The sequence below is a fragment of the Macaca thibetana genome, chromosome 4, assembly GCF_024542745.1.
Source record: "Macaca thibetana thibetana isolate TM-01 chromosome 4, ASM2454274v1, whole genome shotgun sequence".
Classification (NCBI taxonomy): Eukaryota; Metazoa; Chordata; class Mammalia; order Primates; family Cercopithecidae; genus Macaca; species Macaca thibetana.
Genome location: NC_065581.1, coordinates 45331358 through 45358644, shown reverse-complemented (window position 1 = coordinate 45358644; position 27287 = coordinate 45331358). Strand labels below are relative to the sequence as shown.

Genomic DNA, 27287 nt, shown 5'->3' with positions numbered 1-27287 from the left:
GGGACCCCCTAGGTCTACACCCGTACTAGTCACTCAAGATGAAGACTAGAGAAGACGGGGTTCGGATCCCCTCCCCGAACCTAGGGTAACTTTGCAAGTGGAGGGGTCCCTGGTCCAGTTCTTGGTCGATACGGGCGCACAGCACTCAGTCTTAGTTAAAACTAATGGAAAATTATCCTCCAGGTCCTCGTGGGTACAAGGGGCCACAGGAGTTAAGAAATACCCATGGACAACACAAAGAACAGTAAACCTCGGAGCCAAGAATGTAACCCATTCTTTCTTGGTTATCCCTGAGAGCCCCTGTCCCCTATTAGGGAGAGACCTGCTAACTAAAATGGGAGCACAGATCCATTTCCTCCCTGAGGGGCCTGTCGTGACAAACTCCCACAATCAACCCGTGTCCGTCCTGACTATAACCCTAGAAGATGAATGCCGGCTCCACCAGGAGCAAACGGCCCCTGACCAGGACATAGCAACCTGGCTCCAGCAATATCCAGAAGCTTGGGCGGAAACGGGGGGCTTAAGACTAGCAAAACACCGTCCTGCTTTATTTGTTGAACTTAAACTTGGGGCAGACCCCGTGCGGGTACGCCAATACCTGATGCCCCTAGAGGCCAAGAAAGGAATTGCCCCGCATATCCGCCGGCTCCTTGACCAAGGGGTCCTCCACTCATGTCACTCACCCTGGAATACTCCATTGTTGCCGGTACGAAAACCTAATAGTGGAGAATACAGACCTGTACAAGACTTAAGAGAAATCAATAAGAGGGTTGTGGATATACATCCAACTGTGCCTAACCCATATACCCTCCTGAGTACCCTAAACCCTAAACATCAATGGTACACCGTTTTAGATTTAAAAGATGCTTTCTTCAGTTTGCCTTTAGCCCCTCAGAGCCAAAAGCTCTTTGCCTTCGAGTGGAATGACCCTGATAGAGGCATAAGTGGCCAACTGACATGGACCAGACTGCCGCAAGGATTCAAAAACTCTCCTACCCTGTTCGATGAGGCCCTCCATGAAGACCTGGGATAACTTTCCTGCCCCCAACGACCTTAAACCCTGCCTCGCTGCTGCCCAATCCGGACCTGGACGCCCCACTCCACGACTGCACCGAGATACTAGCTCAGGTGCACGGAGTTCGAGAAGACCTGCAGGACCGCCCACTTCCTGACGCCGACCTCGTCTGGTTCACTGATGGGAGCAGCTTCATGCATCAGGGCCAGAGGTACGCTGGAGCGGCAGTGACTTCAGAGACTGAGGTAATCTGGGCGGAACCCCTGCCCCCGGGGACATCGGCCCAGAAGGCCGAATTGATAGCGCTCACCCAAGCTCTTACCTTAGGGGCGAGGAAAAAGCTGACGGTATATACAGACAGCCGATATGCTTTTGCAACAGCGCATATACATGGGGCCATTTACAGGGAGCGGGGGTTACTGACGGCTGAAGAAAAAGAGATAAAAAACAAGCAAGAAATCCTAGCCCTGCTAACAGCCCTATGGAGGCCAGAAAAGTTAGCCATTGTGCATTGCCCAGGGCATCAGAAACTAACTACTCCAACTGCTCAAGGCAACTTTCTGGCAGACCAAACTGCAAGAAAGGTGGCGAAGGCTCCCAGCCAACTCCTTGCACTCCAGCTCCCTGACCCGGGCCCCCGGGACTTGCCATGTTTCCCTGATTATTCAGAACAAGATCTCCAGTGGATTGACAAGCTTCCCCTGAAACAGATCCAGGATGGGTGGTGGACTGACACTAATGACCAAACCATCCTACCAGAAAAATTAGGACAACAAGTGTTAGAACACATCCACCGAACCACCCACCTGGGTGCTCAGCAGATGATAGACCTGATCAGACGCTCTAAGCTCAAATTCAGACATACAGCCGAGATGGCCAGCAACATCGTGACAAGTTGCAAAGTCTGTCAGCTTAACAACGCCTACCCCCAATCCCAGGCTGCAACGGGAACAAGGCTCAGGGGAACCAGGCCCGGTATCTACTGGGAAGTAGATTTTACTGAGATAAAGCCAGGAAAATACGGGTATCGGTACTTACTTGTCTTTGTAGATACTTTTTCAGAGTGGACTGAAGCATTCCCCACCAAGAAAGAAACTGCTCAGGTTGTACCAAAGAAAATCCTGGAAGATATCCTCCCCAGGTATGGCTTCCCCATCCAGATAGGGTCAGATAATGGGCCGGCCTTCATCACTAAGGTAAGTCAGGATTTGGCTTCCATCCTTGGGGCAAATTAGAAACTACATTGCGCTTACAGGCCCCAGAGTTCAGGACAGGTAGAGAGAATGAATCGGACCTTAAAAGAGACCTTAACTAAATTAACTATGGAGACTGGCGCTAATTGGGTGGTCCTTCTCCCCTACGCTCTGTTCCGGGCCCGTAATACCCCTTACAGACTGGGCCTTACTCCTTATGAAATTATGTATGGCAGACCCCCACCCTTAGTTCCCGGCCTAAAAGATGATCTGCTCAAGTCTGAAACAGAAAATGTCTCTGAACTCTTATTTTCCCTACAAGCCTTGCAGAAAATTCATCAAGAAATCTGGCCCAAGCTGAAGGAACTATACGAGACCGGTCCCCCGCCGACACCCCATCCGTACCAGCCGGGAGACTGGGTCCTGGTCAAGCGACACCGACAAGAGACCCTAGAACCCAGGTGGAAAGGACCACTCCAGGTACTCCTAACCACACCCACCGCCCTGAAGGTAGAAGGCATCGCATCGTAGATCCACTACTCCCACGTCAAACCAGTGGACCCAACCTCCGATCTTCTGGGACCAATCACGGCGGTGGCTGAAGCACCGGACACGTGGACTGTGGACAGAGCTAGGAACAACCCCTTAAAACTCACCCTGCACCGGCAGCATAGCTCACTGCAAACATGCAGTTAGGTAGTCTAACCCTAACGTTAGTCGCCCTAGTGGCCGCTAGAGAAATCACAAAACCAGCTCATAATCCCTTTGTCTGGAGATTCTGGCTTTATGAAAACCGAACCCACCCTGGACAACCTCATAAGCCCGGAAAATTATTGGCCAGTGCTGATTGCCCTTCCTCAGGGTGCAACAGCCCAATTCTACTAAATTTTACTGGTTTTCAAATAGCCAAACCTATGACACCAATAATATGCTTTGAGTTTGATCAGACTAAATACAATTGTAAACACTATTGGTGGCACCAAAATGCCGGCTGTCCTTATAACTATTGTAACATCCAGAGACCCCGTTACTGGGGAGAGAGAAAACAGTTAGACCCTAAGTGGCCCTTCCATCATAGACGGGATAGAGACTTTTCATATACATGAATAGTTAGAGACCCCTGGAACTCCCGCTGGACCACGCCTCAACATGGGGCTGTATACTACTCCCCCTCCTCCACATGGCCTAGCAGTCACCTCTATCTGTGGCAAGGCCTAGTGCAAGTACTGCCCCTGGTCCATGGGAATATCCAACGACAGGAAAACAGACTAACACAAGACTTACGTCCTTTCTCCTGGTTAAAGTTATTACAAGAAGGACTAGAACTTGATAACCTTACAGGACTTCATAGCCTGTCTGGCTGCTTTCTGTGCGCCACTCTAGGGCGTCCACCGCTAACCGCTGTCCCTCTGCCATGGGGATCCTCTACCTTTGCCCAAGCTAACAACCTCCGAAACCTCTCGTATGCTCTATCCTGAACGTGCCCCTATACCTAAACCCCAGTCAGGAGAAGTTTCCCTACTGTTTCTCAGGAACCAATTCCAGCCTCTGCAGCATCACTGCAACGCCCCCTAATATCACCTTAAGGGCTCCATCAGGCATATTCTTCTGGTGTAATGGAACCTTATCCAAGAACCTACCTAGTCCTTCTGTTAATAACCTACTGTGTCTCCCTGTCACATTAGTTCCCCGGTTGACTCTACTAACTGCTGGCGAGTTCCTAGGGTATACCGGTAACTGGACTAGTGCTGTTATTCACCCAGACCCTAGACCAAGACCTGCAAGAGCCATATTTCTCCCCCTCATTGCAGGAATCTCCCTCACCGCATCCTTCATTGCGGCCGGACTGGCGGGGGGAGCCCTAGGTCACACCCTCATAGAAAGTAACAAGTTGTACCAACAATTTGCCGTTGCTATGGAGGAGTCGGCTGAGTCCCTTGCCTCCCTTCAGCGGCAGCTCACGTCCCTAGCTCAGGTAACCTTGCAGAACCGGAGAGCCCTAGACCTACTCACTGCAGAAAAAGGTGGTACATGTATATTTCTAAAAGAAGACTGTTGTTTCTACATAAATGAATCAGGACTTGTAGAGGACCGGGTCCAACAGTTACGCAAGTTAAGCACTGAAGTAAAAACACAGCAGTTTGCTTCAGCTGCAGACCAATGGTGGAATTCCTCTATGTTTTCTCTGTTAGCCCCCTTCCTTGGACCCCTGCTAAGTCTACTATTTCTGCTTACCGTAGGACCTTGTGTTGTTAACAGAATTTTACAATTTGTTAGGGAAAAATTTGACACCGTACAACTCATGGTCCTCAGAGCCCAATACCAACCTGTAAACGCTGAAACAAAATCAGACTTATAAGACCCAAGATTGGCTCTAAAGATATCTAAAAAGAAGGGGGGAATGAAAGGAGCTGGGCACATTCCTCAGCCCCCAGGCTCAAAACTCCCTGAGCCCAGTACAAACACCACCTGGAAAGTCTCCGATAAGGAGACAGCCGTTCAAGGTTACTGAAAGCGCGGGAGCCAAAAGAATTTCTTTGTTCCCCTGCAACTTTCGGGCTATAAAAAGCAAACGCTCGCATTGATCGGGGCCCTCTTGTATACTGTGTAAAGGAGGGACCAGGTTCAAACTTGTAGTAAAGATCCTTGCCGCTTGACTTTGACTCTGGACTCTGGTGGTCTTCTTTGGGGAACAAACGGTCTGGGCATAACATAATGATTTCATAAGAAAAGCTATTCACAATATTAAAGATGGAAAACAAGTTACAAAACAGTATCTATGAGTAACTTCCAGCATGACAGCATGAGGAACTCCATAAACTCACTACCCAGGAAGAATAGTGAAAATTATATATATTTTAAAAACAACCAATTGAAGTCTCTGAAGAGGATCTGAAGCAGATACAGCAACTATATAAACATTAAATCAAGAAAATCTACTTAAACTCAGTAAGAAACACGAGAATCTAATATTTAAATCAAGACCCACTCCCTCCTTCCCCCAAGCTCAGAGAAACAGAGACCCCACTCCACACAAGTGCAGCCAAGAACCCAGGGCTCCTTCTACCCTCCAGCTCCCAGCAGAAGGGCTTTCATTCCAGGAGGAGCAGGACATCAGTATTTCTGGTGGCAAAGTTCCATCAAGAGTGGCTGAGAAGCGGCCTTCCTTCCTCCACCCAAACAGAAGTCCTAGCTTTGGATAAAATGCTGCTGAGAATACTGGAGCCCTGATAGCCTGTGAGGGTTCCACACTGGGGGTGGACAGGGAGGGCAAGCCAAGGAAACCTTGGGCTGCTGTCCATCCCCCACTTCCCACCAAACACTCAGCTAATAAAGTAGGGCTGTCACTTGGAGACATGCCCTGTCAGAGCCCTGGGGAAGAAGCAGGATATAGAACTGAGCTCCACATTTCTCCTCAAACAAAAGGACTTCATTTGCAACAGAGTGTAGAGAAGTTCAAGCCTAAGGGCACTCTCAAAAACAGTGGAAGTTCTGGTAAAAGGCAAGCTGGGAAAACACTTGACAGACTCCATGGAGATATCAGTGAATCTGTAGGCCTAGTAGTTTGCCAGAGAGAAACAGGGAATAAGAGCTGGGAGGAGCCCTCCCGGGGTGAGAATAAATCTCAAACATTGACATCAGGAAGCATCCCTTGAAAGGAGCCCAAATTTGACTGGATCAATTTGTAGTGCAACTCATGCCCCAAGACATTGTTGAAAACACAGCAAACAGCTGGCAGTCAGCGAAACTTAACAGGGAAAGGAACGTCAAAGAGAGCCCTGCCCAAACCATGCCATCTCAGGGTGTCTGTGAGCATACACAAGACTGCCTCCCTGGGGAGCAACATCAGATGCTTCACATTTCTCACAGGAGGGAAGGGAAGAATTAGATAGACTAAAATTGGCCAGACACGCTGGCTCATGCCTGTAATCCCAGGACTTTGGGAGGCCAAGGCAGGTGGATCATCTGAGGTCAGGAATTCAAGACCAGCCTGGCCAACATGGGGAAACCCTGTCTCTATTAAAAACATAAAAATTAGCCAGGCACGGTAGAGAGTGCCTGTAATCCCAGCTACTCTGGAGGCTGAAGCAAGAGACCTACCTGAACCCAGGAGGCAGAGGTTGCAGTGAGTCGAGATCATGCCACTGCACTCCAGCCTGGGTGACAGAGCGAGACTCCATCTCAAAAACATAAAATAAAATAAAATAAACCAGTCACCAAACAAGTAAACAAGCAAATAATAAATGAAGGCTGGGGAATTACCCAAAATTGCTACAATATATCATCTTAAATGTCTCGTTTCCAACAAGAAATTTAAGACATGCAAAGAAACAGGAAAGAATGCCCCAAATGCTAGAAAAACTGCAAGCAACAGAAACTGCCTGACAGTGCAACCAGATGTCAGATTAACAGACTTGAAAGTAGCCATTATGTTCCAAGAACAAAAGAAAACCAAGAAGTAAAGGAAGGTATGATAACAATGTTGCATCAAATAGAGAATATCAGTAAAGAGATAAAAATGCGCCGGGCGCGGTGGCTCAAGCCTGTAATCCCAGCACTTTGGGAGGCCGAGGCGGGTGGATCACGAGGTCAGGAGATCGAGACCATCCTGGCTAACATGGTGAAACCCCGTCTCTACTAAAAATACAAAAAACTAGCCGGGCGCGGTGGCAGGCGCCTGTAGTCCCAGCTACTCGGAGGCTGAGGCGGGAGAATGGCGTGAACCCGGGAGGCGGAGCTTGCAGTGAGCCGAGATCGCGCCACTGCACTCCAGCCTGGGTGACAGAGCGAGACTCCGTCTCAAAAAAAAAAAAAAAAAAAAAAAAAAAAAAAAGAGAGATAAAAATGCTTAAAAAGAAACAAATGGAAATTCTCAAATTGAAAAGCACAAAGCTGATCAGCTAACTTAGAAAGGGAATGAAATAACAAAAATGAAAAAAAATTTACGTAATTAAAAAAAAAAAAAAAGTGGCCAGGCGTGGTGGCTCACACTGTAATCCCAGCACTTTGGACAGTCGAGGCAGGCGGATTACCTGAGGTCAGGAGTTTGAGACCAGCCTGGCCAACCTGGTGAAATTCTCTCTACTAAAAATACAAAATCAGCCAAGTATGGTGGCACACGCCTGTAGTCCCAGCTACACGGGAGGCTGAGGCAGGAGAACCGCTTGAACCCGGCAGGTGGAGGTTGCAGTGAGCAGAGATCGTGCCACTGCACTCCAGGGTGACAGAGCAAAGCTGTCTAAAAGAAAAAAAAAAAAAAGTACAGGCTGAGCACGGTGGCTCACGCGTGTAATCCCAGCACTTTGGGAGGCCAAGGTGGGCAGATCACGAGGTCAAGAGACCGAGACCATCCTGGCCAACATGGTGAAACCCCGTCTCTACTAAAAATACAAAAAATTAGCTGGGTGTGGTGGCAGATGCCTGTAGTCCCAACTACTCAGGAGGCTGAGGCAGGAAAATGGCATGAACCCTGGAGGCGGAGCTTGCAGTGAGCCTAGATCGCGCCACTGCACTCCAACCTGGCAACAGAGCGAGATTCTGTCTCAAAAAAACAAAACAAAACAAAGTACAAAGCTGAAATGTAAACTTCACTGAAGAGTCTCAACAGTAGATGTGAACTGGCAGAAGAATTAACAAACTTTAAGAGAGAGCAGTAACAATTATGCAATCTAAACAGAGAAAAAGAATGAAGAAATATGAATAGAGCCTCAGAGAAATATGTGGCACTATTAAATGCACCAACATAAGCATAACAGGGGTACCAAAGGAGAGAAGTGAAAGTAGCAGAATTAAATATTTGCAGATACATAACGGCTGAAATTTTGAAAAATTTATTGAAAAACATTAATCTACATATCCAGTAAGCTCAATGAACTCCAAGTAAGATAAACAAAAAGAAATCTACAAACAGACACATCATATTAAAAATGTTGAACGTCAAAGACGAGAAGATTTAAAAGCAGTAAGACAAACCAGTCACAGTGGCTCGCACCTGCAATCCCAGCACTTTGGGAGGCCAAGAAAAGAGGATAGCTTGAGGTCAGGAGTTCAAGACCAGTCTGGGCAACACAGCGAGACTCCGTCTCGACAAAAAAAATTTTTTTTATTTAGGTGGGAATGGTGGTGTGCATCTGTAGATGCAGCTACTCAGGGAGCTAAGGCAAAGGACTGCTTGAGCCCAGGTGTTCAGGGCTGCAGTGAACTCTGCACTACAGCCTAGGCAACAAAGACCCTCTCTTTAAAAAAATTAAAATTAAAATTAAAAACAGTATGACAAAAATGATTCAACACTTACAAGGAAATCTCAGTAAGATTTACAGCTGACTTCTCATTAAAACTACAGTATGATCCAACTTTGTATAAATGTTTGTGTACATATATACACATAAATGCACATCTATGTTGAGAGAGAGAAAGGTTTAGAAAAATATATTTCAAATTTTAAAGTAATTTCATTTATAAATAATGGAAATAAAGACTTCAAACCACATTAGAAAACCTTTACATCATAACGCTAAATGAATATAACCAAGCCATATAGCATTATATCACCTATGTCCCAAAATGAGAACATTAACAATACTGGAAGGAAAAATGTGTTACTTTTATAATCAATAAAAAACTGCTTTAAGTTGTAAGGTAGATTTGTAATTTAACATTTTAAAGCAAACAGCCCTGCACTGCACTTTGCATAGAGGCCAATCCAGCCTGTTACAATATAACTTATAAAGATGTGTAGATTCTACAAGAATGCCTACAAGAAATTATAGGGTAAATTAAAATCTGCAAATTTTATTTAAAGCAATCAATGCTAGCCACACTTGGAGATTTTTCACATATGCATTTGCTGTGTCCCTGGCCCAAACCACATGGTTAAAGGGCTCTAAAAATTTGGTCCCCTACAACCATGGATAAAAATGGAAAAGTGATTTTTTTTCAACCTTACTCACAGTACCTAACTCTAAAGAGTACACAGAATAGAGAGGTGGCCAAGAATGGTAGAAAAGTTAGTACCTCCTCTTGGTTTCTGTTTACTGTCCCAGGCAGCTAATACCCCCAAATAAGCTAACTATTCTAGGCTAGCAATGGGCCAGCTCTGTCAACATGCATCCTGAGGCATTAAAAAATCCTCCATCCCAGGATCTGGCACTTCAAAGCCATTAATTACAACACAATGCTAGTCATCAGGTCAAGAAGAACCAGCAGGCCAACCTGGGGGCCACAAGGGGCACTCTATAGAATAGGGAGGTTATTCTAGGGCCTGAATCCCAGAAGCTAATAAGCTGTTACGCAGTCCAGATTTGCTCTTTAGTGACATCATCCTGGTTTCTGGGCTATTAGAACTGATATCATGGACTTAGCCAAAAGGAAAAAAGGGAAAGAGAAGAAAATCCTGGGTGAAAGACAATGTGTAATATATATTCATTTACTTTTTAAATACAGATTTCTATGAGGACCTAAAATTTGGTTCTAGGCTCATTAATTCCCTCTTTGTTCAGCCAAGTTTCCTGTTTCACAGCCAGTGCCTTTCCAATACCAATCAAGGAAAGTAACTAATTGGCAGTCATACAAAAGACACATAATCTTGTGTGTCCTACAGTCATCTGACTCCGAAATAGCTACAACAAATGAATGTCTCATATGCCAACAGAACACACTCAACATACTGGATAAACTGGGCATTACTTCTGCTATAGCTTAAATTTTTTTTGAAATATGGTTTTCTATAACTATTCTGAAATGGTTAGGAGAAAAAAACACAAGATATTTTCAGAGAAATAAAGAAGGTAAAGAATACTAGTGAAATGGGAACTGGACAATTCCAATTATCATTCACCCAACAGGGTTAATAAATCATGCAGTTTTATTGGTCCTAAGGATGCCTAGAATAATTATTGAACTGTGAATGCAGACAAGCACACTGTGACATTGTGAAATAACGTATTTGGTCTTCATCCGTGTTTCCAACAATACAGCTCCTAAAATCCTGGGACTCTTCCAAGTGATAAGTGTCTTTCTGCATGTTAATGAGTTGACTGATAGCTGGCAGTCACCAGAAAGACCACGGCAGGACTAGAGGGGTTGGGACTTTCAGCTCCCCGCCTCCAACCTCAGGAGAGGGGAGAAGGGCTGAAGATTGAGTTGATAAGCAATGGCCAATGACGTAATGAACCTTGCCTATTTAATGAAGCCTCCATAAAAACCCAAAAGGACAGGGTCTGGAGAACTTGTGGGCAGCCAAATACATGGGGGCTTCCAAAAAGGTGAACAAGAACACACCCACTTGCTGAGAGGGTGGCATACCCCAGCTTCAATGGGACATAAGCGCCGGCACTCAGGACCCTTCCGGGCTTCACCCTGTGTGTCTCTTCATGTGAATGTTAATTTGTATCCTTAAAATATCCTTTGTAATAAACCAGTAAATGTGGGTGTTTCCCTGAGTTCTGTGAGCCCTCTAGCAAATGAATGGAACCCGAGGTGGGGGCAGTGGAACCTGGCTCATTGGTCACAAACACAAGCAAAATAACCTGGGGCGGCCGGGCGCGGTGGCTCAAGCCTGTAATCCCAGCACTTTGGGAGGCCGAGATGGGCGGATCACGAGGTCAGGAGATCGAGACCTTCCTGGCTAACACAGTGAAACCCCGGCTCTACTAAAAATAATACAAAAAACTAGCCGGGCGAGGTGGCGGGCACCTGTAGTCCCAGCTACTCGGGAGGCTGAGGCAGGAGAATGGCGTGAACCCGGGAGGCGGAGCTTGCAGTGAGCCCAGAACGCGCCACTGCACTCCAGCCTGGGCGACGGAGCAAGACTCCGTCTCAAAAAAATAAATAAATAACCTGGGGCTTAGGGTCAGCATCAAAACTGGGGTTCAGTCTTGTGGGACTAAGTCCTCAACCTGTAAGATATGGAGCTATCTCCAGGAAAACAGTATTAGAATTAACTGAAATAGAGGACACCCAGCTATCCACTGCAGAATTGACTGCCTGCTTGCTGGTGGGGCGGGAAAAAAAAAAAAAAAAACACATATCTGGTCACAGAAGTATTCCGTGTTGATCATTACATGAGAAAAACACTTTGCTTTTTATTCCTATATACACACATACCTTGCTTCTTCCAATTGCTTTTCTCTTGCTTTCCTCTTGGCCTTCTTTCCCTGAGTATTAGCCAAGCGGGCTCTGGCTTCAGAAAGCATCTCAAGTTCATCTGCCAAAATTAAAAGAAGAAAAACTAAGTATTTTCTTAGTTCTTACATACTTCAGAAGCAAGGTATGTAAGAGACAGACACTCTATTGCTCAAAATGAGAAAAAAAAAAATACTGATTTTATGGTGTAGCATAATGGAAACAGCTTGAGTTTTGAAGTCAAAGAACCTAGGTTAAAAATCAGGCCCACCACTTGCTAGCTATGTGACCTTAGTCACTTACTTACCCTCCCTAAGCATGTTTCCCTATAAAATTGGAATAACAATTCCTATTTCACAAGGATTTTCAGAAGAGCTAAGTAAAATGAAATATGTAAAGCATCCAGCAAGTATTCATTAAACAGCAGCTACAATTATTATATCCTTCATTATCATCAACTAACTGGCACAGCACAAATTGTGAAACAGGGTAAAAACTATTTAATTATGAGAGAATTGCTATCATTAGATACTTTTTTTTCCCCTCAGAACAATTTCTCTCCTCCAATACATTTTTCATGGCTCTATAGAACAGAATAACACATGCCACTATTGATGCCTTAGAACAATTCCTATGCAAGGCTGTCCAATTAAATCACATGGGAACTTGTAAAATACTCAGATTCCAAGATAACTGCTCTTCCCTTGCCTCCCACACCACCCCAGATGTACTGTCTCAGTACATACAGGAGAAGCCCTGATACTTCTATTTTTAAATGCTCCCCCTGTGATAATGATGCAGCCAGCCTAGCCACAGTCTGCCTTTGGGAACCACTACATTCAAAGTTTACATTTCAGAAACTCAACAAATATTCACTGAGGGCTTCACAACAACCCTGCTAAGGTAAAGCAGGTATTAAGATTCCCCATCTAGCAAGAAAGGGAATTAAAGCTCAGAGAGATTTTATGACTTGTGTAAGGTCAAACAGCTAAGAGGTGACACACACGGGTTGAAAATCCAATTCCTGATTCTGTTAACTGATACATCATACTTTACACATTTATAGGGTACATGTGAGAGTTTGTTACATGCATAGAATGTATAATGATCAAGTCAGGGTATCTGGGGTATCCATCACCTTGAGTATTTATTTCAGACCTCTCTTCCAGCTACTATGAAATATGTAATACACCATTACTAACTACAGTCACCCAATTATTCTGCTATCAAACATTATAACTTGTTTCTTTCCATCTATGTTTGTACCCATTAACCAACCTCTCTTCATCCTGCTCTCCCACCCACACACCATACCTAGCCTCTGGCATCTATCACTCTATTCTCTACTTCCATGAGATCAACGCTTTTAGCTGCCACATATGAGTGAAAACATGCAGTATTTGTCTCTCTATGCCTGGCTTATTTCACTTAACATAATGACTTCTAGTCCATCCATGTTACTGCAAATGACATGATTTCATTGCTTTTTATGACCAAATAGTATTCGTGTGTGTGTACCACCTTTTTTTTTTTTTTTTTTTTTTTTTTTTTGAGACAGGGTCCTGCTCTGTTGCCCAGGCTGGAGTGCAGTAGCTTGATCTCGCTTCACAGCAAACTCAGCCTCCTGGGCTCAAGTGATTCTCCCACCTCAGCCTCCCCAGTAGCTGGATCTACAGGCATGCGCTACCATACCTGGCTAATTTTTGTATTTTTTATAGAGGCAGGGTTTCACCATGTTGGTCAGGCTGGTCTTGAACTCCTGGGCTCAAGTGATCTGCCCACCTCAGCCTCCCAAAGTGCTGGGATTACAGGCGTGAGCCACCATGCCCAGCCACATTTTCTTTACCCATTCACCCATTAATGGACACTTAAGTTGATTCCATATACTTTCTATTGTGGAATCCCCGATTCAATGCCTCACAGAATCACTGTTAAGTCTCCATCACTGTCTCACAGTGTTGCCTTCTCACACAGAATAAATAACTTGCCTATAGTCAAATAAGTAATTAATAGGAGGACTGAGACTTGTTGTCTGTCTCTATAGAATAGGAATGAGAAATAGAATCCTCAAGGGCTCACCTCTAGCCTCTGAAAAATCTACACAATAGAATCACACTATCAATTTTAAAGACAGGGTCTCATTATGTTGCCCAGGCTGGCCTCCAACTTCTATCTAGGCTCAAGAGGTTATGATGCCCAGACTGGCCTTCAACTCCTGGGCTAAAGAGATCGACCCATCTCAACTTCCTTAGCAGCTAGCACTACAGGCACACACCACCACACCCAGTAACACTGCTTAATTAACTGAACTTAAGAAACAGAAGATGAAGGGGCACTGTTCAGAAAAAGCAACTACTCTATAACAGAAAACACTGGACATATTTGGAAAGATACTTAGAATAAGAGCACCGCTGACAAAATTGGGGGCCAGGTATAGTGGCTCACACCTATAATCTCAACACTTTGGGAGGCAGAAAAGGGAGGACAGCTTAAGCCCAGGAGTTTGAGACCAGCCTGGGTAACACAGGGAGACCCCATCTCTACAGAAAAATTTAAAAATGAGCCAGGTATAGCGGCATAAATCTGTAGTCTCAACTACTCAGGAGGCTGCGGTGGGAGGACTGCTTAAGCCCAGGAGGTCAAAACTGCAGTGAACCATAACTGTGCCACTTTATTCCAGCCTGGGTAACAGAGCAAGACCTTGTCTCAGGAAAAAAAAAAAAAAAAAGAATTCTAAAGTAGAGGAGTTAAGAAAGGAACTAAAAGAGTTACAAAAAGGCCAGAGGAGTTTACAGTTACCAAAGAAATAAATTCCTCAAAGCATACACTTACCCTCATCCATATCAATTGGATCAGGCCGCGCTGGTTTTGTTTCTGGATTTGGATCTATTTCTCCAGGTTTAAGTTTTCGTGGATCATCTGTTGTTTCCTCTTCATTGTCTCTTTGGGCAGCTTTATCCCTAGAAAAAAGCCCATAGGAGTTACTCACACTATAATACCATTTAGTGTTAAAATTACCAGATTTCCAAGTTCTGACACTCTTTTTCCCCCCCTAAGAAAACAATGGATGGGCTTTAACAACATAAAGCCTTTTTACTATCATTTCATCTGAAATAAATGATATTAAAATTTGTTACTTTCAGTGACTGGTTTCAACCACTCTGAAATAGGACCCAAACAGATCCTAGTCACAAATGCAGTACAGCCATACAAATTTAAAAAAAAAAAAAAACTATTAGTAAAGAACCAAAACGTTCCAGTAGTTAATTCTTAGCAGTGTGATTATGGGTGACTTTTATTTGCTCTTTTACTATTTTTTCCCCGGATTTTTTATGATTAACATGCATGACTTGTATAAATCTTTTAAATTATTATTTTAGGAAGTATATAATAGAAGGCATAATTTTGATCAACCATCTGAGATTTGGAAAATATTATCCAATGGCTTTAGCTTTGGCTTTACTCACATCCATAATTAAAAGTTTAAGAGAAAAAATACTCAAAGTTTATTCAGCCTCTTTCAGAACATATACATATATTCTATGCTCTTTCTGAAGATTCACTTACAGAAGAAATTCATAGTGTTCTAAGCACTGGGCCGCTGTTCTTCCAATGATTGGAGCAATGGTCCTCCACTGAGTTGGCATCAACTTGGCCAAGTGCAAGAGTTTTTCCTCTTCTTCTCTGGACCATTCTGTCTTCTTAATGCTTGGATCCAGCCATTCATACCTATTAAAAATAGATCATTTTATATATTAGTCAGTTACCTGGCATAAACATCGAATTTGCACAATGGATGCACTGACTTCTAGTGTCTGAAAAACAAATGCTCTCATCCTTCAATTACTAAAACTGTTCTTTTTGACAACAGAATATTTGCTGTGTGGTCACACTTAACCCAGCCAATATTCCCCATCTCATCACATTCTATTTTATTTTAATTATGCAAGATTAGTAATGGTTAAAAAAGGTTACTTCACTGTATCATGATCATATGCTTTCTTTCTCAACTATCATTTGTTTTTATTTATTTTTACACTTTTCTAGAAATTTTGAAATATTTGGAAGACAATACAACCTCACGTTTTGTACAGTGTTTCCAGTTTTCATACTATTTTCTCATGCTTTGGTTCTCACACCAAGGCTTATTTCTTTAAGCATTTGACTTACACTCACTAAATTCACCGTATCCTTTCATTTGATATGTTTTAAAATTTAAGTAAAACTACTACGACATCCCCTCCGTCTTTCCTAATTCCCCACCCAGCACACCTTTTCCATCCAGTCTACTTAGCTGGATGACAGGCAGGCAAACAGGACTTACGTCCTACCAAATATGAGAGCAGGAACTGGTACCACTAAGACAAACAGAAATCGGGACCATTTCTTCAGCCTAAAAATCATCTTCCTCTTTAACAGCCAATTTCTACATTCTTTTTTTTTCTGAGATGGAAAAAAGCCTCGTTCTGTCACCAAGGCTAGAGTGCAGTGGCACCATCTCAGCTCACTGCAACCTCCACCTCCTGGGTTCAACCGATCCTCCCACTTCAGTCTCCCAAGTAGCCACCACACCGGGCTAATTTTTGTATTTTTAGTAGAGACGGGGTTTTCACCATGTTGGCCAGGCTGGTCTCAAACTCCTGGCCTCAGGTGATCCCAGCCTTGGCCTCCCAAAGTGCTAGGCTTACAGATGTGAGTCACCACACCTGGCCAATCTCTACATTCTGATCCTTTCCCCTACACAGGTGCCGAGGAAATTAGGTCATTCTTGTACAATCCAAAGTATTTTCCTAACGCCACATGAGTTGGGGGATGGTGCTAAATAACTCATGCTAAGAACACACTAAATAGCTTCACGTGTCCACTATCCTATCATTTAAGAGGTGACACTAGCCGGGCGCAGAGGCTCACACCTGTAATACCAGCACTTCAGGAGGCCGAGGCGGGTGAATCACGAGGTCAGGAGAGACCATCCTGGCTAACACGGTGAAACTCCGTCTCTACGAAAAATACAAAAAAGTAGCAGGGAATGGTGGCAGGAGCCTGTAGTCCCAGCTACTGGGAAGGCTGAGGCAGGAGAACGGCGTGAACCCAGGAAGCGAAGCTTGCAGTGAGCCGAAATCACGGCACTGCACTCCAGCCTGGGCAACAGAGTGAGACTCCGTCTCAAAAAATAAAAATAAAAAAGAGGTGACACCACAGGCTCAGGGCTGGCTTATGTTTTAACATATATAACATATTAAATATGCTTAATATATAACATATTAACTATAAAATATATAATATTTCAACTGCATTATGAGGAAACTCAACTACTGTAGGCTCATTTGGAAAATCAGCCGTTATCACTTATTTCTTTGAGAAAGTAAGTCCTAAAACAGCTAACTTATGCACTTCTAGAACACAATTAATTTACAAGCTGGGGCTCATCTGTCCCTGAAAGTAGACTTTGTATGCTTCACAAAGCACTCTCAAATACATTAACCCATTTAGATGACACCTCACATCTCTATCAGTTAGCACCAAGTATTATTATCCCTAATTGGGAGAAGACAAGGGCAGGGGAGAGGGATAGAAAAATGGCTTGCCTAAGATTACACAGGAAGAAAGTGACAGCTAAGTCAAAAATCCAAATTCCATCTCCCACTCCATGCCTTGTTATATCATGATGTCTGCTTCCTTTGATAAGGTTCACAGAGCTGACATTTTCCATCATCACGATTAAGCTCCTTTTCTGTTTTCCACTTATTAAACTGGTACATACCATCTGGCTTTGCACTGCTTTGCTGATTTTCTATGCAGCAATGAGGCAATCCTAGACCACTGGTTTTTCCCATATTTCATTACCGCTGCTTTCAGAATTTCATCCTAAAAAAATTTGCCAAAGAGTACATTCAGTCACAAAACTCAAAGTGAGAAAACACAAAATTTAAATTAACTGTGATAGGGCTGTTGGAGAGACAGACACATAACATGCACATTCACACCCCCTAGGTTAAAAGACTAAGGATGAAAACCTCATTAACTATAATAATAAACAGCAACCAAGAATTAAGAAATTAAGAAGAAATCCCTTAGAAAGACATCTACCCACCCTTACACCACACTCTTCAATAAATTGGGAATGGGAATAGCCCAATCTGAGAAACCCTACTTTACGACAAAGATTAAGAAAAAGTATTCTTCAACGTGTGGCTGTCCTTCTCTTCAAAAAGGACAACTAAAAAACACAACAACAACAAAAAGATATAACTCATTCATTTATAGTCACTCAAAAAACACTTCCGCAACATCTGCCTTGAAACAGGTCTTCAGGAAAGGTCTTATCAAACAGGACATATCCAGGCCTCAAGAAGCAAGTTGGGACTCTGGTGAATGTATTCTCCAATCCAAGCTTCCTGTTTCAAGTTTACACATGGCATTTCCCCGCCAGTCCCTTAACCCTACTTATGACCCAAATCTCAGGTCTAACCTAAGAATTAAATATTTCTACCCCAACCCCACCAGTCAGCTTTCCTTCCAGAGACCCCCCCGTCTCTGGATACCATATCACCAGGGCACCCATCACAACGTGGAATGCGCCAATCTCAAGGCAGCCTGGCAAGCCAAGTCACAGACAAGAAGGTTAATGGAGTCACAGATGCATGCACTTGGGCGATTTTACTTCTAGGCTTTTTTTCCCACATTGCATTTGAGGTACATGCTTCTTGAGATACCCCACTCCATCCTCTGCATCTCCCATGATCAAAGATAATGTTTTAAAAAGACTGCAGAGCTTTGACCACTGCATAGGAATCCTACTGTTACTTGATTTTATATCTGTCTCTCCCTCAGAAATCATCTCTTCTCAAACTGAAACAGACTGCTTCCCTCGGAGCAAGCTGAGGCAGTTTTCACTGTCTGTATTTGTAACTCGGTTGCAGTACTACTACACTTAAATACATTTTCAACTAAACAGATACAGCAGATACCTACTCTACTTGATTCATTCTGCAAACACCTGTCAAGCAACCTACTTCATGCTGGTTACTGTCCTAGGTTCTAGGGATACCAAGACCTGGTCCTCTGGCAATGCCATCTGGTGAGGTGAAAGAGCAACCAGCACTTACTCAGAGGCTACTATGTGCCCTACTCTGTTCTAAATATTCCAAACGTATTAACTCGTGTAATCCTCAAGTGAGGTAAGTATTATTATCCCAATTTAGAGAAATTAGAAAACTGAGGCTCTCAGAAGTTAAGAAACTTAACCAGTACCACACAGAGGATGTGATGCTTACAAAATGACAAAGCAAGCTTTAACAAACGGAAGAAAAAGGTACCATGAGAATACTGGGGGTGCAACTAACTCTTACAAAGATTCCAATAAGTGTTTCTGACCTAGGTTTGAAGGATGATCATAAAGATGCCAAGTGCTAGGAAGGCAAAAGACGTAAAAAAAAGAAGGCATAAAATTTAACGAAAAAAAGACACGGAGCATGAAAAGATATGATGTGCTCCAGAAACTGATAAATTCGGTACACTTTGAACACAAAATGCACTAAAATCTAATTTCTATTTCACTCCCACTCTACTGCCCTTTGGCTCACCAATGGCACTATCCACTACGTTTCTGGAAGCAGAGACTATCCTAAGCAGTTTTTCCTTTCTGGCTTCCATCCAGGCAAAGGCAGTGACAGAAAGAGCCAGACCTTGGGATCTGTCGGGATGGCAGACAGGTTATGCCCTGATAACAGGTAACCAGAGAGACGCGGTAACGGGCTCTCTGAACCTGGTACTCAAACTGCTTCCCCTCTGCAAGGAAGTCAATGAAGAAACAAAGTTGTGGCCACGGCAACTTCTTTATTTCTGAGTATCGGACAGAGCCGTGATGCCCGGACTACGGACTAAGAGTGGATGGTGCCCCAGGGGACCAACTCTCGCTGAGTTGGAACTCTGAGTTCCTCCAGGGGCGCGGGGGTGGGAGGGGGCGTATTCAAGTCAACAAAAGTTCACTAAGGGCCTAACAAGTGAGCTTGGAGCTGAGAAGCCAGGTGGTTACATCACGGTCCCTGTCCCACTGGCGCTCGCACAACACGGGGCCGGACACACGGAAAGGGCCCCGACACACGTAAAGGGCCCCGCGGGTCCGCCCCCAGGCTGCCCTCCACGCAGATGCCACAGGGTCTCCTCCTCGCCTACCCAAGCTCCGCGCGCGTGCGCAAAAGCCGCTAGAGGGGAGCGGAGGGCAGCGGACGGCGGGAAAAGGAGACTTACCTCGGTGTTCCTCCACACGCCCCCCTTGATCATAATTCGAGGCATCTTGGCGGCAGGGTGTCTCGGCAAGCAGCCGACAGGAGGTTCAGAGAAGTAGTAACGGCGCTTGGGCCACGGGACTCAAAGCCGCCACTTCCTCCAAGCGCGACCTTCTGCTTTGAAGACCTGCGCAGGCGCAAGGTGGGAGGGGGAAAGCAAAAAGCAAGTCTCGCGAGATCTGGGGTGGCTGAAAGGGAAAAAGTGTCTTGTGGAAGCTCAGCTGTAGGAAGACTGACAAAAAACCATCAAACCACTCTGGCCAAAGCGCCTTACGCCCCGCGCATGTCCAGAACCGAATGGAAGAAACTACGGCTCTCGCGAGATAGCGGCGGTGGAGCTTGGCTGAGAACAAAGTGGTGGGATTGATCGTAACGTCACCGAGTGGCAGAGGCTGGGAACGCCACGCGTGTGGAATTTCAGCACAGTTGCTACGAAGAGGGCTTTGTTAATTTATTAATCTAGCTCTTTTAAGTATTTCAGTAATAGGAATTTATTCACAGAATACTCAGGAAAAGCCAGTAGTTTATTTAAGGCTCAGTTTCCTAACCTGTAAAATAGAGAACATAGTAATGCCAACCTCACAGGATTGTCGTAAGGACTAAATGAGATCATAGACCCAGCACAGTATCTGATCCATAATAACTGCTCCAACACAATAGCATCTATTATTGCAAGGAGGGCAACGCCAACTTCACCCCGTCCCCAGGTGATCCATGCTTGTTCCAGAAACCCGCAGAAGCGTCACGTCAGAGTTTTTAATTCATCGCTCAGTCTGGATTAATAATACCGTTGATATGCACTGGTATTAGAAAACTCGAGTTGGGTTGAAATCTTGTGAAATCTTGACTTTCTCGTACGTTTGGGTAATAACCTTACTGAATCTCAGTATCCTCATCTGAAAAGTGGAACTAACAATACCTGCCTCATAAATGAGGCAGATTAACTGAAACATAACTAAAACCCAGTGAGGTAGGGATTGGCAAACTCTCTGCTATCCCACCCCAATTATTCATGCAGTCTCCTTCTTCACCATTCCAGAACATCTCTGGCTCCATCCCTGGAAAATATCAAAATATTTAGTGGGTTGGGAAATGCCCTATTTATAGTATTTAGTATTTTTATAGTGCCTAACTCTTTATATTTCTCATTTCTCCGTTTGCCTCTTCTGAAAGAGCTAAAGAATTTTCTTTCTTTTTCCTTTTAGCTTTTATTTACACACATTCTGTACAATTATGGTCGGCAAGAGGGCATTTTCCATGGCCACCCTGGTAGTATTTGCCACTCAAAGGTTTATGCTGGCGGGCAGCCCGCCCTTGAGCTATTTACCTGTGTGGTGGATAGGAAACCATCGGACCTGTGGCCAGTTAAACTCAAAGTGTTTTCATTTGGACCTCTCCTGTAACGGGGCAGTTTTTTTAATTTTTTATATTTAATTTTTGTGGTTACATAGTACATGTATTTATGGGGTACATGAGATATTTTAATACTGGCATACAATACATAATAATCACATCAGGGTAAATGGGGTATCCATCTCAAGCATTTATCTTTTGTTTTACAAACAATCCAGTTATAATATTTCAGTTAATTTAAATGTACAATTAAATTATTTTTTGCTATAGTCATCCTGTTGTGCTATGAAATACTAGGTCTTTGAGAGTTTAACACTGGAGCATAGAGGAGGTCAGTCTCTGCTGACTGCTGAGCATCCACCATGTGACACCCAGGAGTTGTCTACCACCATGTTTTAGATTAAGGGAAAAAAGCAGGTAAAGAGGGAAATGTAAGTCCTGACCATGTCAGAGTACCTGGATCCAGCATGCTCCTGAGTCCCAGCTGCATTCCTGTTCTTGCATTCTGATTATTAGTTTCCTGTTGGTGTTAGCCAGTTAGAATTGGGTTTCTATTATTTGTAAGCAAGAGTCCTAACAATTCCAGAGATGGATCAATACTCTCTCAGAGGCCTTTCAGATCTCACATTCCAAGAGTTGATGATGGCTTCTCCTTCCATTCAGGGCCACCTCTATACCATATGTCACCTTTGTGAGAACTAGAAAAAGGTGCCCCTTCCTCAAGACACTTTATGCCACCTGCTGGAAAATTGTCACAAAATACTGGCGTTCTGAGAACAGGACACTCTATTACAAGAAAATTGGATCTACCATCTCCACTATGTGAATTCCACCCCTAGAGACATGCATTGTACAACCTACTCATCCAAATAAAACAGCCCTGTCAACTGTCCCTCATTTCACCTTTGAATCAGATTGTATATCCCCTTTCAGAATTCAGAAAATGCAACATCGTGGAAGTCCCAGGATGTCTGAAACCAGAGCACTGTAGCCACAAACATCAGAACGCAAACACACTGTCCTCCAGGATGCCCTGCTTGGCCGGTCTCCCCCGTCATACTACTGCAGTCTCACCAGCCAGGTATGGGAACCCTTACAAAGAGGCTCCAGGGACTGCCAATAATCTTTTGAGGGACAGCCATAAGAAGCATCTACCATCAGGGAACCAGACTATATGGTCGGTCACTGCGAATCTTTGGTAAAGTGAGTGGCCACTGCTAAATAGTCTCCTCACTCACCCAAGGCATTTTTCCCCAAACATGTTCCTTAGAACACCAGTTACATAAAATATGTCTTTAAAAAAAAAAATGGTTTGTATGTCCTCCCCTCTTGCAGAGTCACTGAAATTAAAACCTGTAAGAAGCTGTCAGATGAAAAAAATCTGTTTCTGCCTGTTGAGAGTTCAATTGTATTCCCCCAAAATAGATATGTTCAAGTCCTAACCCCTGCTATACCTATAAATGTGACCTTATTTGGAAATAGAGTCTTTGCAGATGTAATCAAGTTAAAATGAGATCATACTGGAGTAGGTTGTCCCCAAATCCAATGACTAGTGTCCGTATAAGTGGAGAAGAAAAAAGATACAGACCCACAGGGGGAATATCATGGGAAGAAGGAGGCAGAGACTGTAGTGATGCAGGTCCAAGTCAAGGAATGCCAAGGATTCTGGCAGCCACTGGCAGGAGAAGGCATGGAACACATTCTCCCTCTGAGCTCCAAGAAGGAGCCAGCCCTGCTGACACTTTGATTTTGGACTCCCAGCCTCCAGAACTGTAAGAGAATACATTTATCTTGTTTTAATTGTACTTAGTTTATTGTACTTTGTTGTGGCAGCCCTAGGAAGCCAATACACTCCTTTGCTAATACAGCAAATCCTTGAATAACATCATTTTGTGCAAGATCGTTTCATGATAACATTGATGAGGCCAGGCATAGTGGCTCATGCCTGTAATTCCAACACTCTGGGAGGCCAAGGCAGGAGGATTGCTTGAGCCCAGGAGTTTGAGACCAGCCTGAGCAACATAGTGAGACTCCGTCCCTACAAAAATATTAAATATTAGCTGGGTGTGGTGGTGCACATTTGTGATCCCAGCTACCTGTGAGGCTGAGATGGGAGGATCACTTGAGCCTGGGTGGTCGAGGCTGCAGTGAGCCATGATCACACCACTGCACTCCACCTGGGGTGAGACCTCATCTCAAAAAAAAAAAAAAAAAAATCCACTTGAGGCCAGGGCCACTGTCTGTGTGGGTTTCTTCCAGATACCCTGGTTTCCTTCCACATCCCAAAGCTGTGCAGGTGAGGTTCATTTGCAAGCCTGCAGTCTGAGTGAATGTGGGTGTGTGTGAGTGTGCCCTGCAATGGGATGGTGTCCTGTGTCCTGTGCAGAGCTGATTGCTGCTTTGTGCTGGGATAGGCTCTGGCCACCTATCACCCTGAACTGGAATAAGCGGGAATACTTATCTTGTTCTTATTAATCTTTCTTTTCTTTGAGACAGGGTCTTACTCTGTGCCCCAGGCTGGAGTGCAGTGCCACGATCTTCGGTCACTGCAGCCTTTACCCCCACCCCACAGGCTCAAGCAATCTTCCAACCTCAGTCTCCCGAGTAGCTGGGACTACAGGCGTGCACCACCATGCCTGGCTAAATTTTGTATTTTTTTTTTTTTTGTAGAGTTGGGGTTTCACCATGTTGCCCAGGCTGGTCTCAAACTCCTGAGCTCAAGTGATCTGCCCTCCTCGACCTCCCAAGGTGCTGGAATTACAGGTGTGAGCCACCGTGCCCCAGCCTAATCTTTCTTAAATGTATGCATAGCTTACACTTACTTCACTGTTCAATATTAGAAGGGTTTTTGTCTTTATTTAGAAGTTTGGTGATGTTTTGTGACCAGAAATATGCCATAGAAACTTAACTCTTGTTTGTATCAATTAGCCTATGGTAAAATTGATTACATTATACATCCTTTTGCTTAAAGTTGCAGTTTCCAAAAACTTATCAATGATAAAAGTGAGGACTTACTATATAGCGTTTCCCAACTAATTTGACCCTAAAAACCTTTTTTCTTATATATCTATTGACACTCATGAAACACAATTTGAGAAACTCTGGCTCAGGAAAAAGAGGTTAAAAGTCCATTCGACTTACAAAGGGCAACCAGAGATGTTAGCAGGAGGATTTTTAGGTTGTATTGTCCCCATTTCCCTATCCCTCACCCCTCTCTGGGGAGCTGGTTCTGAATGGATTGACATTTACTTAGCAGAGAAAGCAATCAAAATTCTAGTTTCCCTTTCACCCAGTTTTTTTTACCACCAAGAAACTATGCAGGAAAGGGCTAAAATTAGGGGCAAAAGCCTATGGCAACAGCAAGGCATAGTTTAGAGGCAGGGTTAATGACTCTCACAATCTTCACCATCTCCCCAAATAAACATGCATAATAATTTACATAAAAATATTATCCTGCTTTGCAAATGCAGTCATGTGTCACTTAATGACAGGGATACATTCTGAGAAATGCATCGTTAGGCGATTTCACTGTTGTGAGGACATCATAGAATGTACTCACGCCAAACCTAGATGCAGTAGTCTATTACACACTTAGGCCATATGGTATATATAACCCCTTGCTCCTAGGCTACAAACCTATACAGCATGTTACTGTACTGAATACCATAGGCAGTTGTAACACAATGGCATTTGTGTATCTAAATATAGAACAGGTATAGTAAAAACGTTTATCAGTAAAATGTCTTCTAATAATTGTTTAAAAAAGACATTGGCAAAACAATAAATAAAGAAAAGATACAGTAAAAATATGGTATTATAATCTTACGGTACCACCATCATATATGCAGTTTAGAGTTTATCAAAATGTCATTATGCATTGCATGATGATACCATTTCAAGACAGGTCCTCTAGCCCCACCCCATCCACCAGATTGCCATCCATAAGCCCCTCCTTCCTATTTAGAAATTCCTCAACCAGCACTGGGAAAAGCTAATGGAGTTTCATCCGTTGACAATTCCTTTGGTGGATCCAATTGTGGTTTTATAGTTCTTTCTCAGGGGTTCACCTTTGTTGGTGTTCTCTAGGGAGTCCCCTGTGCCCTGAAGTGAAGTGATCCCAAGGAGAATTTGCTTTTGCTCAGGCCCTGAGGTTTAAGGGTCTTTTTGAGCTCATTGCTCAGTTCGGGATGGATATTCCAATTGTGTAATTTACATCTAGCCCCTACATCTACATGTCACAGGCTTAGAATACACATTTCTCACAGCAGCTTTATTTTTCACATGCATATATCCAGACCCCAGGTTTATATGCCCAGCTATACCCTAGACAGTTCTGCCATTGTCACAAGTTCCTCAATGTCAAATTGCCGAACACTGACCTCCTCCCAAAAAATCTGCACATCCCCAGCATGCCTCATTTCAGTGAATAGCACAAGACTGCTGCATACAGTCATGTAAGAAGTTCACTGCACAAGGACATGGGGGTTTAAATCCAGCTTGCACACAGGTCACCAAGCTGTTCGTCCACAGGGTTGTGTCCACCAAGGCTGTTCGTCCACAGGGTTGTGTCCACCAAGAGGGCATCATTCTCTAGTTGTACAAAGATGATACATGAGGTCCAGATGGCCCTGGCAACAACATCATCATCTATCCACTTGCCATTTCTCCTTCTCCTATATTTTTATCCCACCCATTCCAAAGTTATCCCAGAGTCTCACCACCTTGACCTCCTACTTAGCCCTCAAATCTATCTCCTTTGTGCCACGTGCACTGTAAGTTGCCAGTTCTGACAAATAAAAATGCAGAGCTCAACCGGGTGCAGTGGCTCACGCCTGTAATCCCAGCACTTTGGGAGGCTGAGGCAGGCAGATCACAAGGTCAGGAGATCGAGACCATCCTGGCTAACATGGTGAAACCCCGTCTCTACTAAAAAAAAAATACAAAAAATTAGCCAGGCGTGGTGGCGGGCACCTGTAGTCCCAGCTACTCGGGAGGCTGAGGCAGGAGAATGGCGTGAACTCAGGCTCCGGGAGGCGGAGCTTGCAGTGAGCTGAGATGGCACCACTGCACTCCAGCCTGGGCGACAGGATGAGACTCCTTCTCAAAAAAAAAAAAAAAAAAAAAAAAAAAAAAAAAAAAAAAAAAAAAAAAGCAGAGCTCCCAGTTAAATGAATTTTAAATAAAGAACAAAGAATATTTAGTATAACTATGCTCCTTACTCCATTCTGTCTAACAGAAACCCAACTTTTACTCCAGCCCCAACTGTGCCCGGACAAAAGCAGATTTCTAGTCAGATGAGCATACACTTGCTCACTGCTTCACCACTGGAAGCTGGATCTGTCTGCTGCCCCCACACCACATTTGGGGGAGGCCGACACATTTCCTCAGAAAATAAGACACTGGGATATTTTGGCTGCTTATGTGATACAAGGCTAGGGCCCTTATGCACACCACGAAATGTTTACTTTTAATGTAAGCGTTATAGCATGGATTTAGGAGGCTCAGTGTTGGATCCCAGGTCAGCCAGTAGTGGCCTCCCCATTCCTGAGAGTGGGATCAGGCCACAGTCCCTCTTGGAGCTCCCCAGCATGGGAAGGACACCGGTCATCTCAAATGGGCTCCCACATCCTCTCCCAGAGTGTGCCGGGAACTTGGCCCGTAGACCCCGTAAAAAGGTGTACTATCCCGCATCAGGCATGTGGCTCAGTTCTGGGTAGAGGTAATTATATACCCAAGTACTCTCTCCTGATTTCCCAGCCAGGAAAGAAAAGCCTCTTTAGGACAGGGACATGATCTTGAAGGGCTCCAACTCTAAAATCCTTCACCAAGTCAAGTCCTGTAAACAATGTGCTTACCTGCCTAGATTTTGAGACCCAAATGCCTAAGAACAAAACAAAACTAACCAAACTGAGTGTCTTGTATTAGAAATGTGGACAATTAGTGGACTCCTACAGTATATTCCTAAATTCCCTGTGGAAGTTTAGAAGTTTGATATCCTACTATCTTAACATTTTGGTAACTTGGAGTTCAGAGATCACTGATTTGAACGTTGGTGCCACTAGTTGAATAATACAATGTTTCCTCATGTCCACAGAGGCCATTTTTCATTTATCCCAGGATCCAAAATTAGAATACCTCTGTGCAATGTAAAATTGCACACCAAGAAATTTACTTGTAAAGTGCCACATATAGTTTATTTCTATTGAACTTCAGTTACTGAAAGTAAGAAATGAACACACACGCACCTCTGCACACACACGTGTTTTTATTTACCAAAGACCCTACAGTAAGTTGAAGGGGGGGATCTTTACA

General features: G+C 44.0%; 1 protein-coding gene across 1 annotated transcript in view; it reads right to left on the bottom strand.

The window, feature by feature from the left end:
• The window catches only part of CDC5L (cell division cycle 5 like), a 65357-nt gene extending 45422 nt beyond the window's left edge, over window positions 1–19935 (bottom strand). Inside the window, exons 1-5 of the mRNA XM_050786922.1 lie at window positions 19585–19935; window positions 17096–17199; window positions 14899–15060; window positions 14164–14291; window positions 11314–11413 (exon numbers count right to left, since the gene is read on the bottom strand). Of these exons, the coding sequence (XP_050642879.1) occupies window positions 11314–11413; window positions 14164–14291; window positions 14899–15060; window positions 17096–17199; window positions 19585–19629 (539 nt within the window). The 5' untranslated portion in view covers window positions 19630–19935. The remainder of the gene's footprint in view (window positions 1–11313; window positions 11414–14163; window positions 14292–14898; window positions 15061–17095; window positions 17200–19584) is intronic.
• Window positions 19936–27287: the final 7352 nt, after the last annotated feature.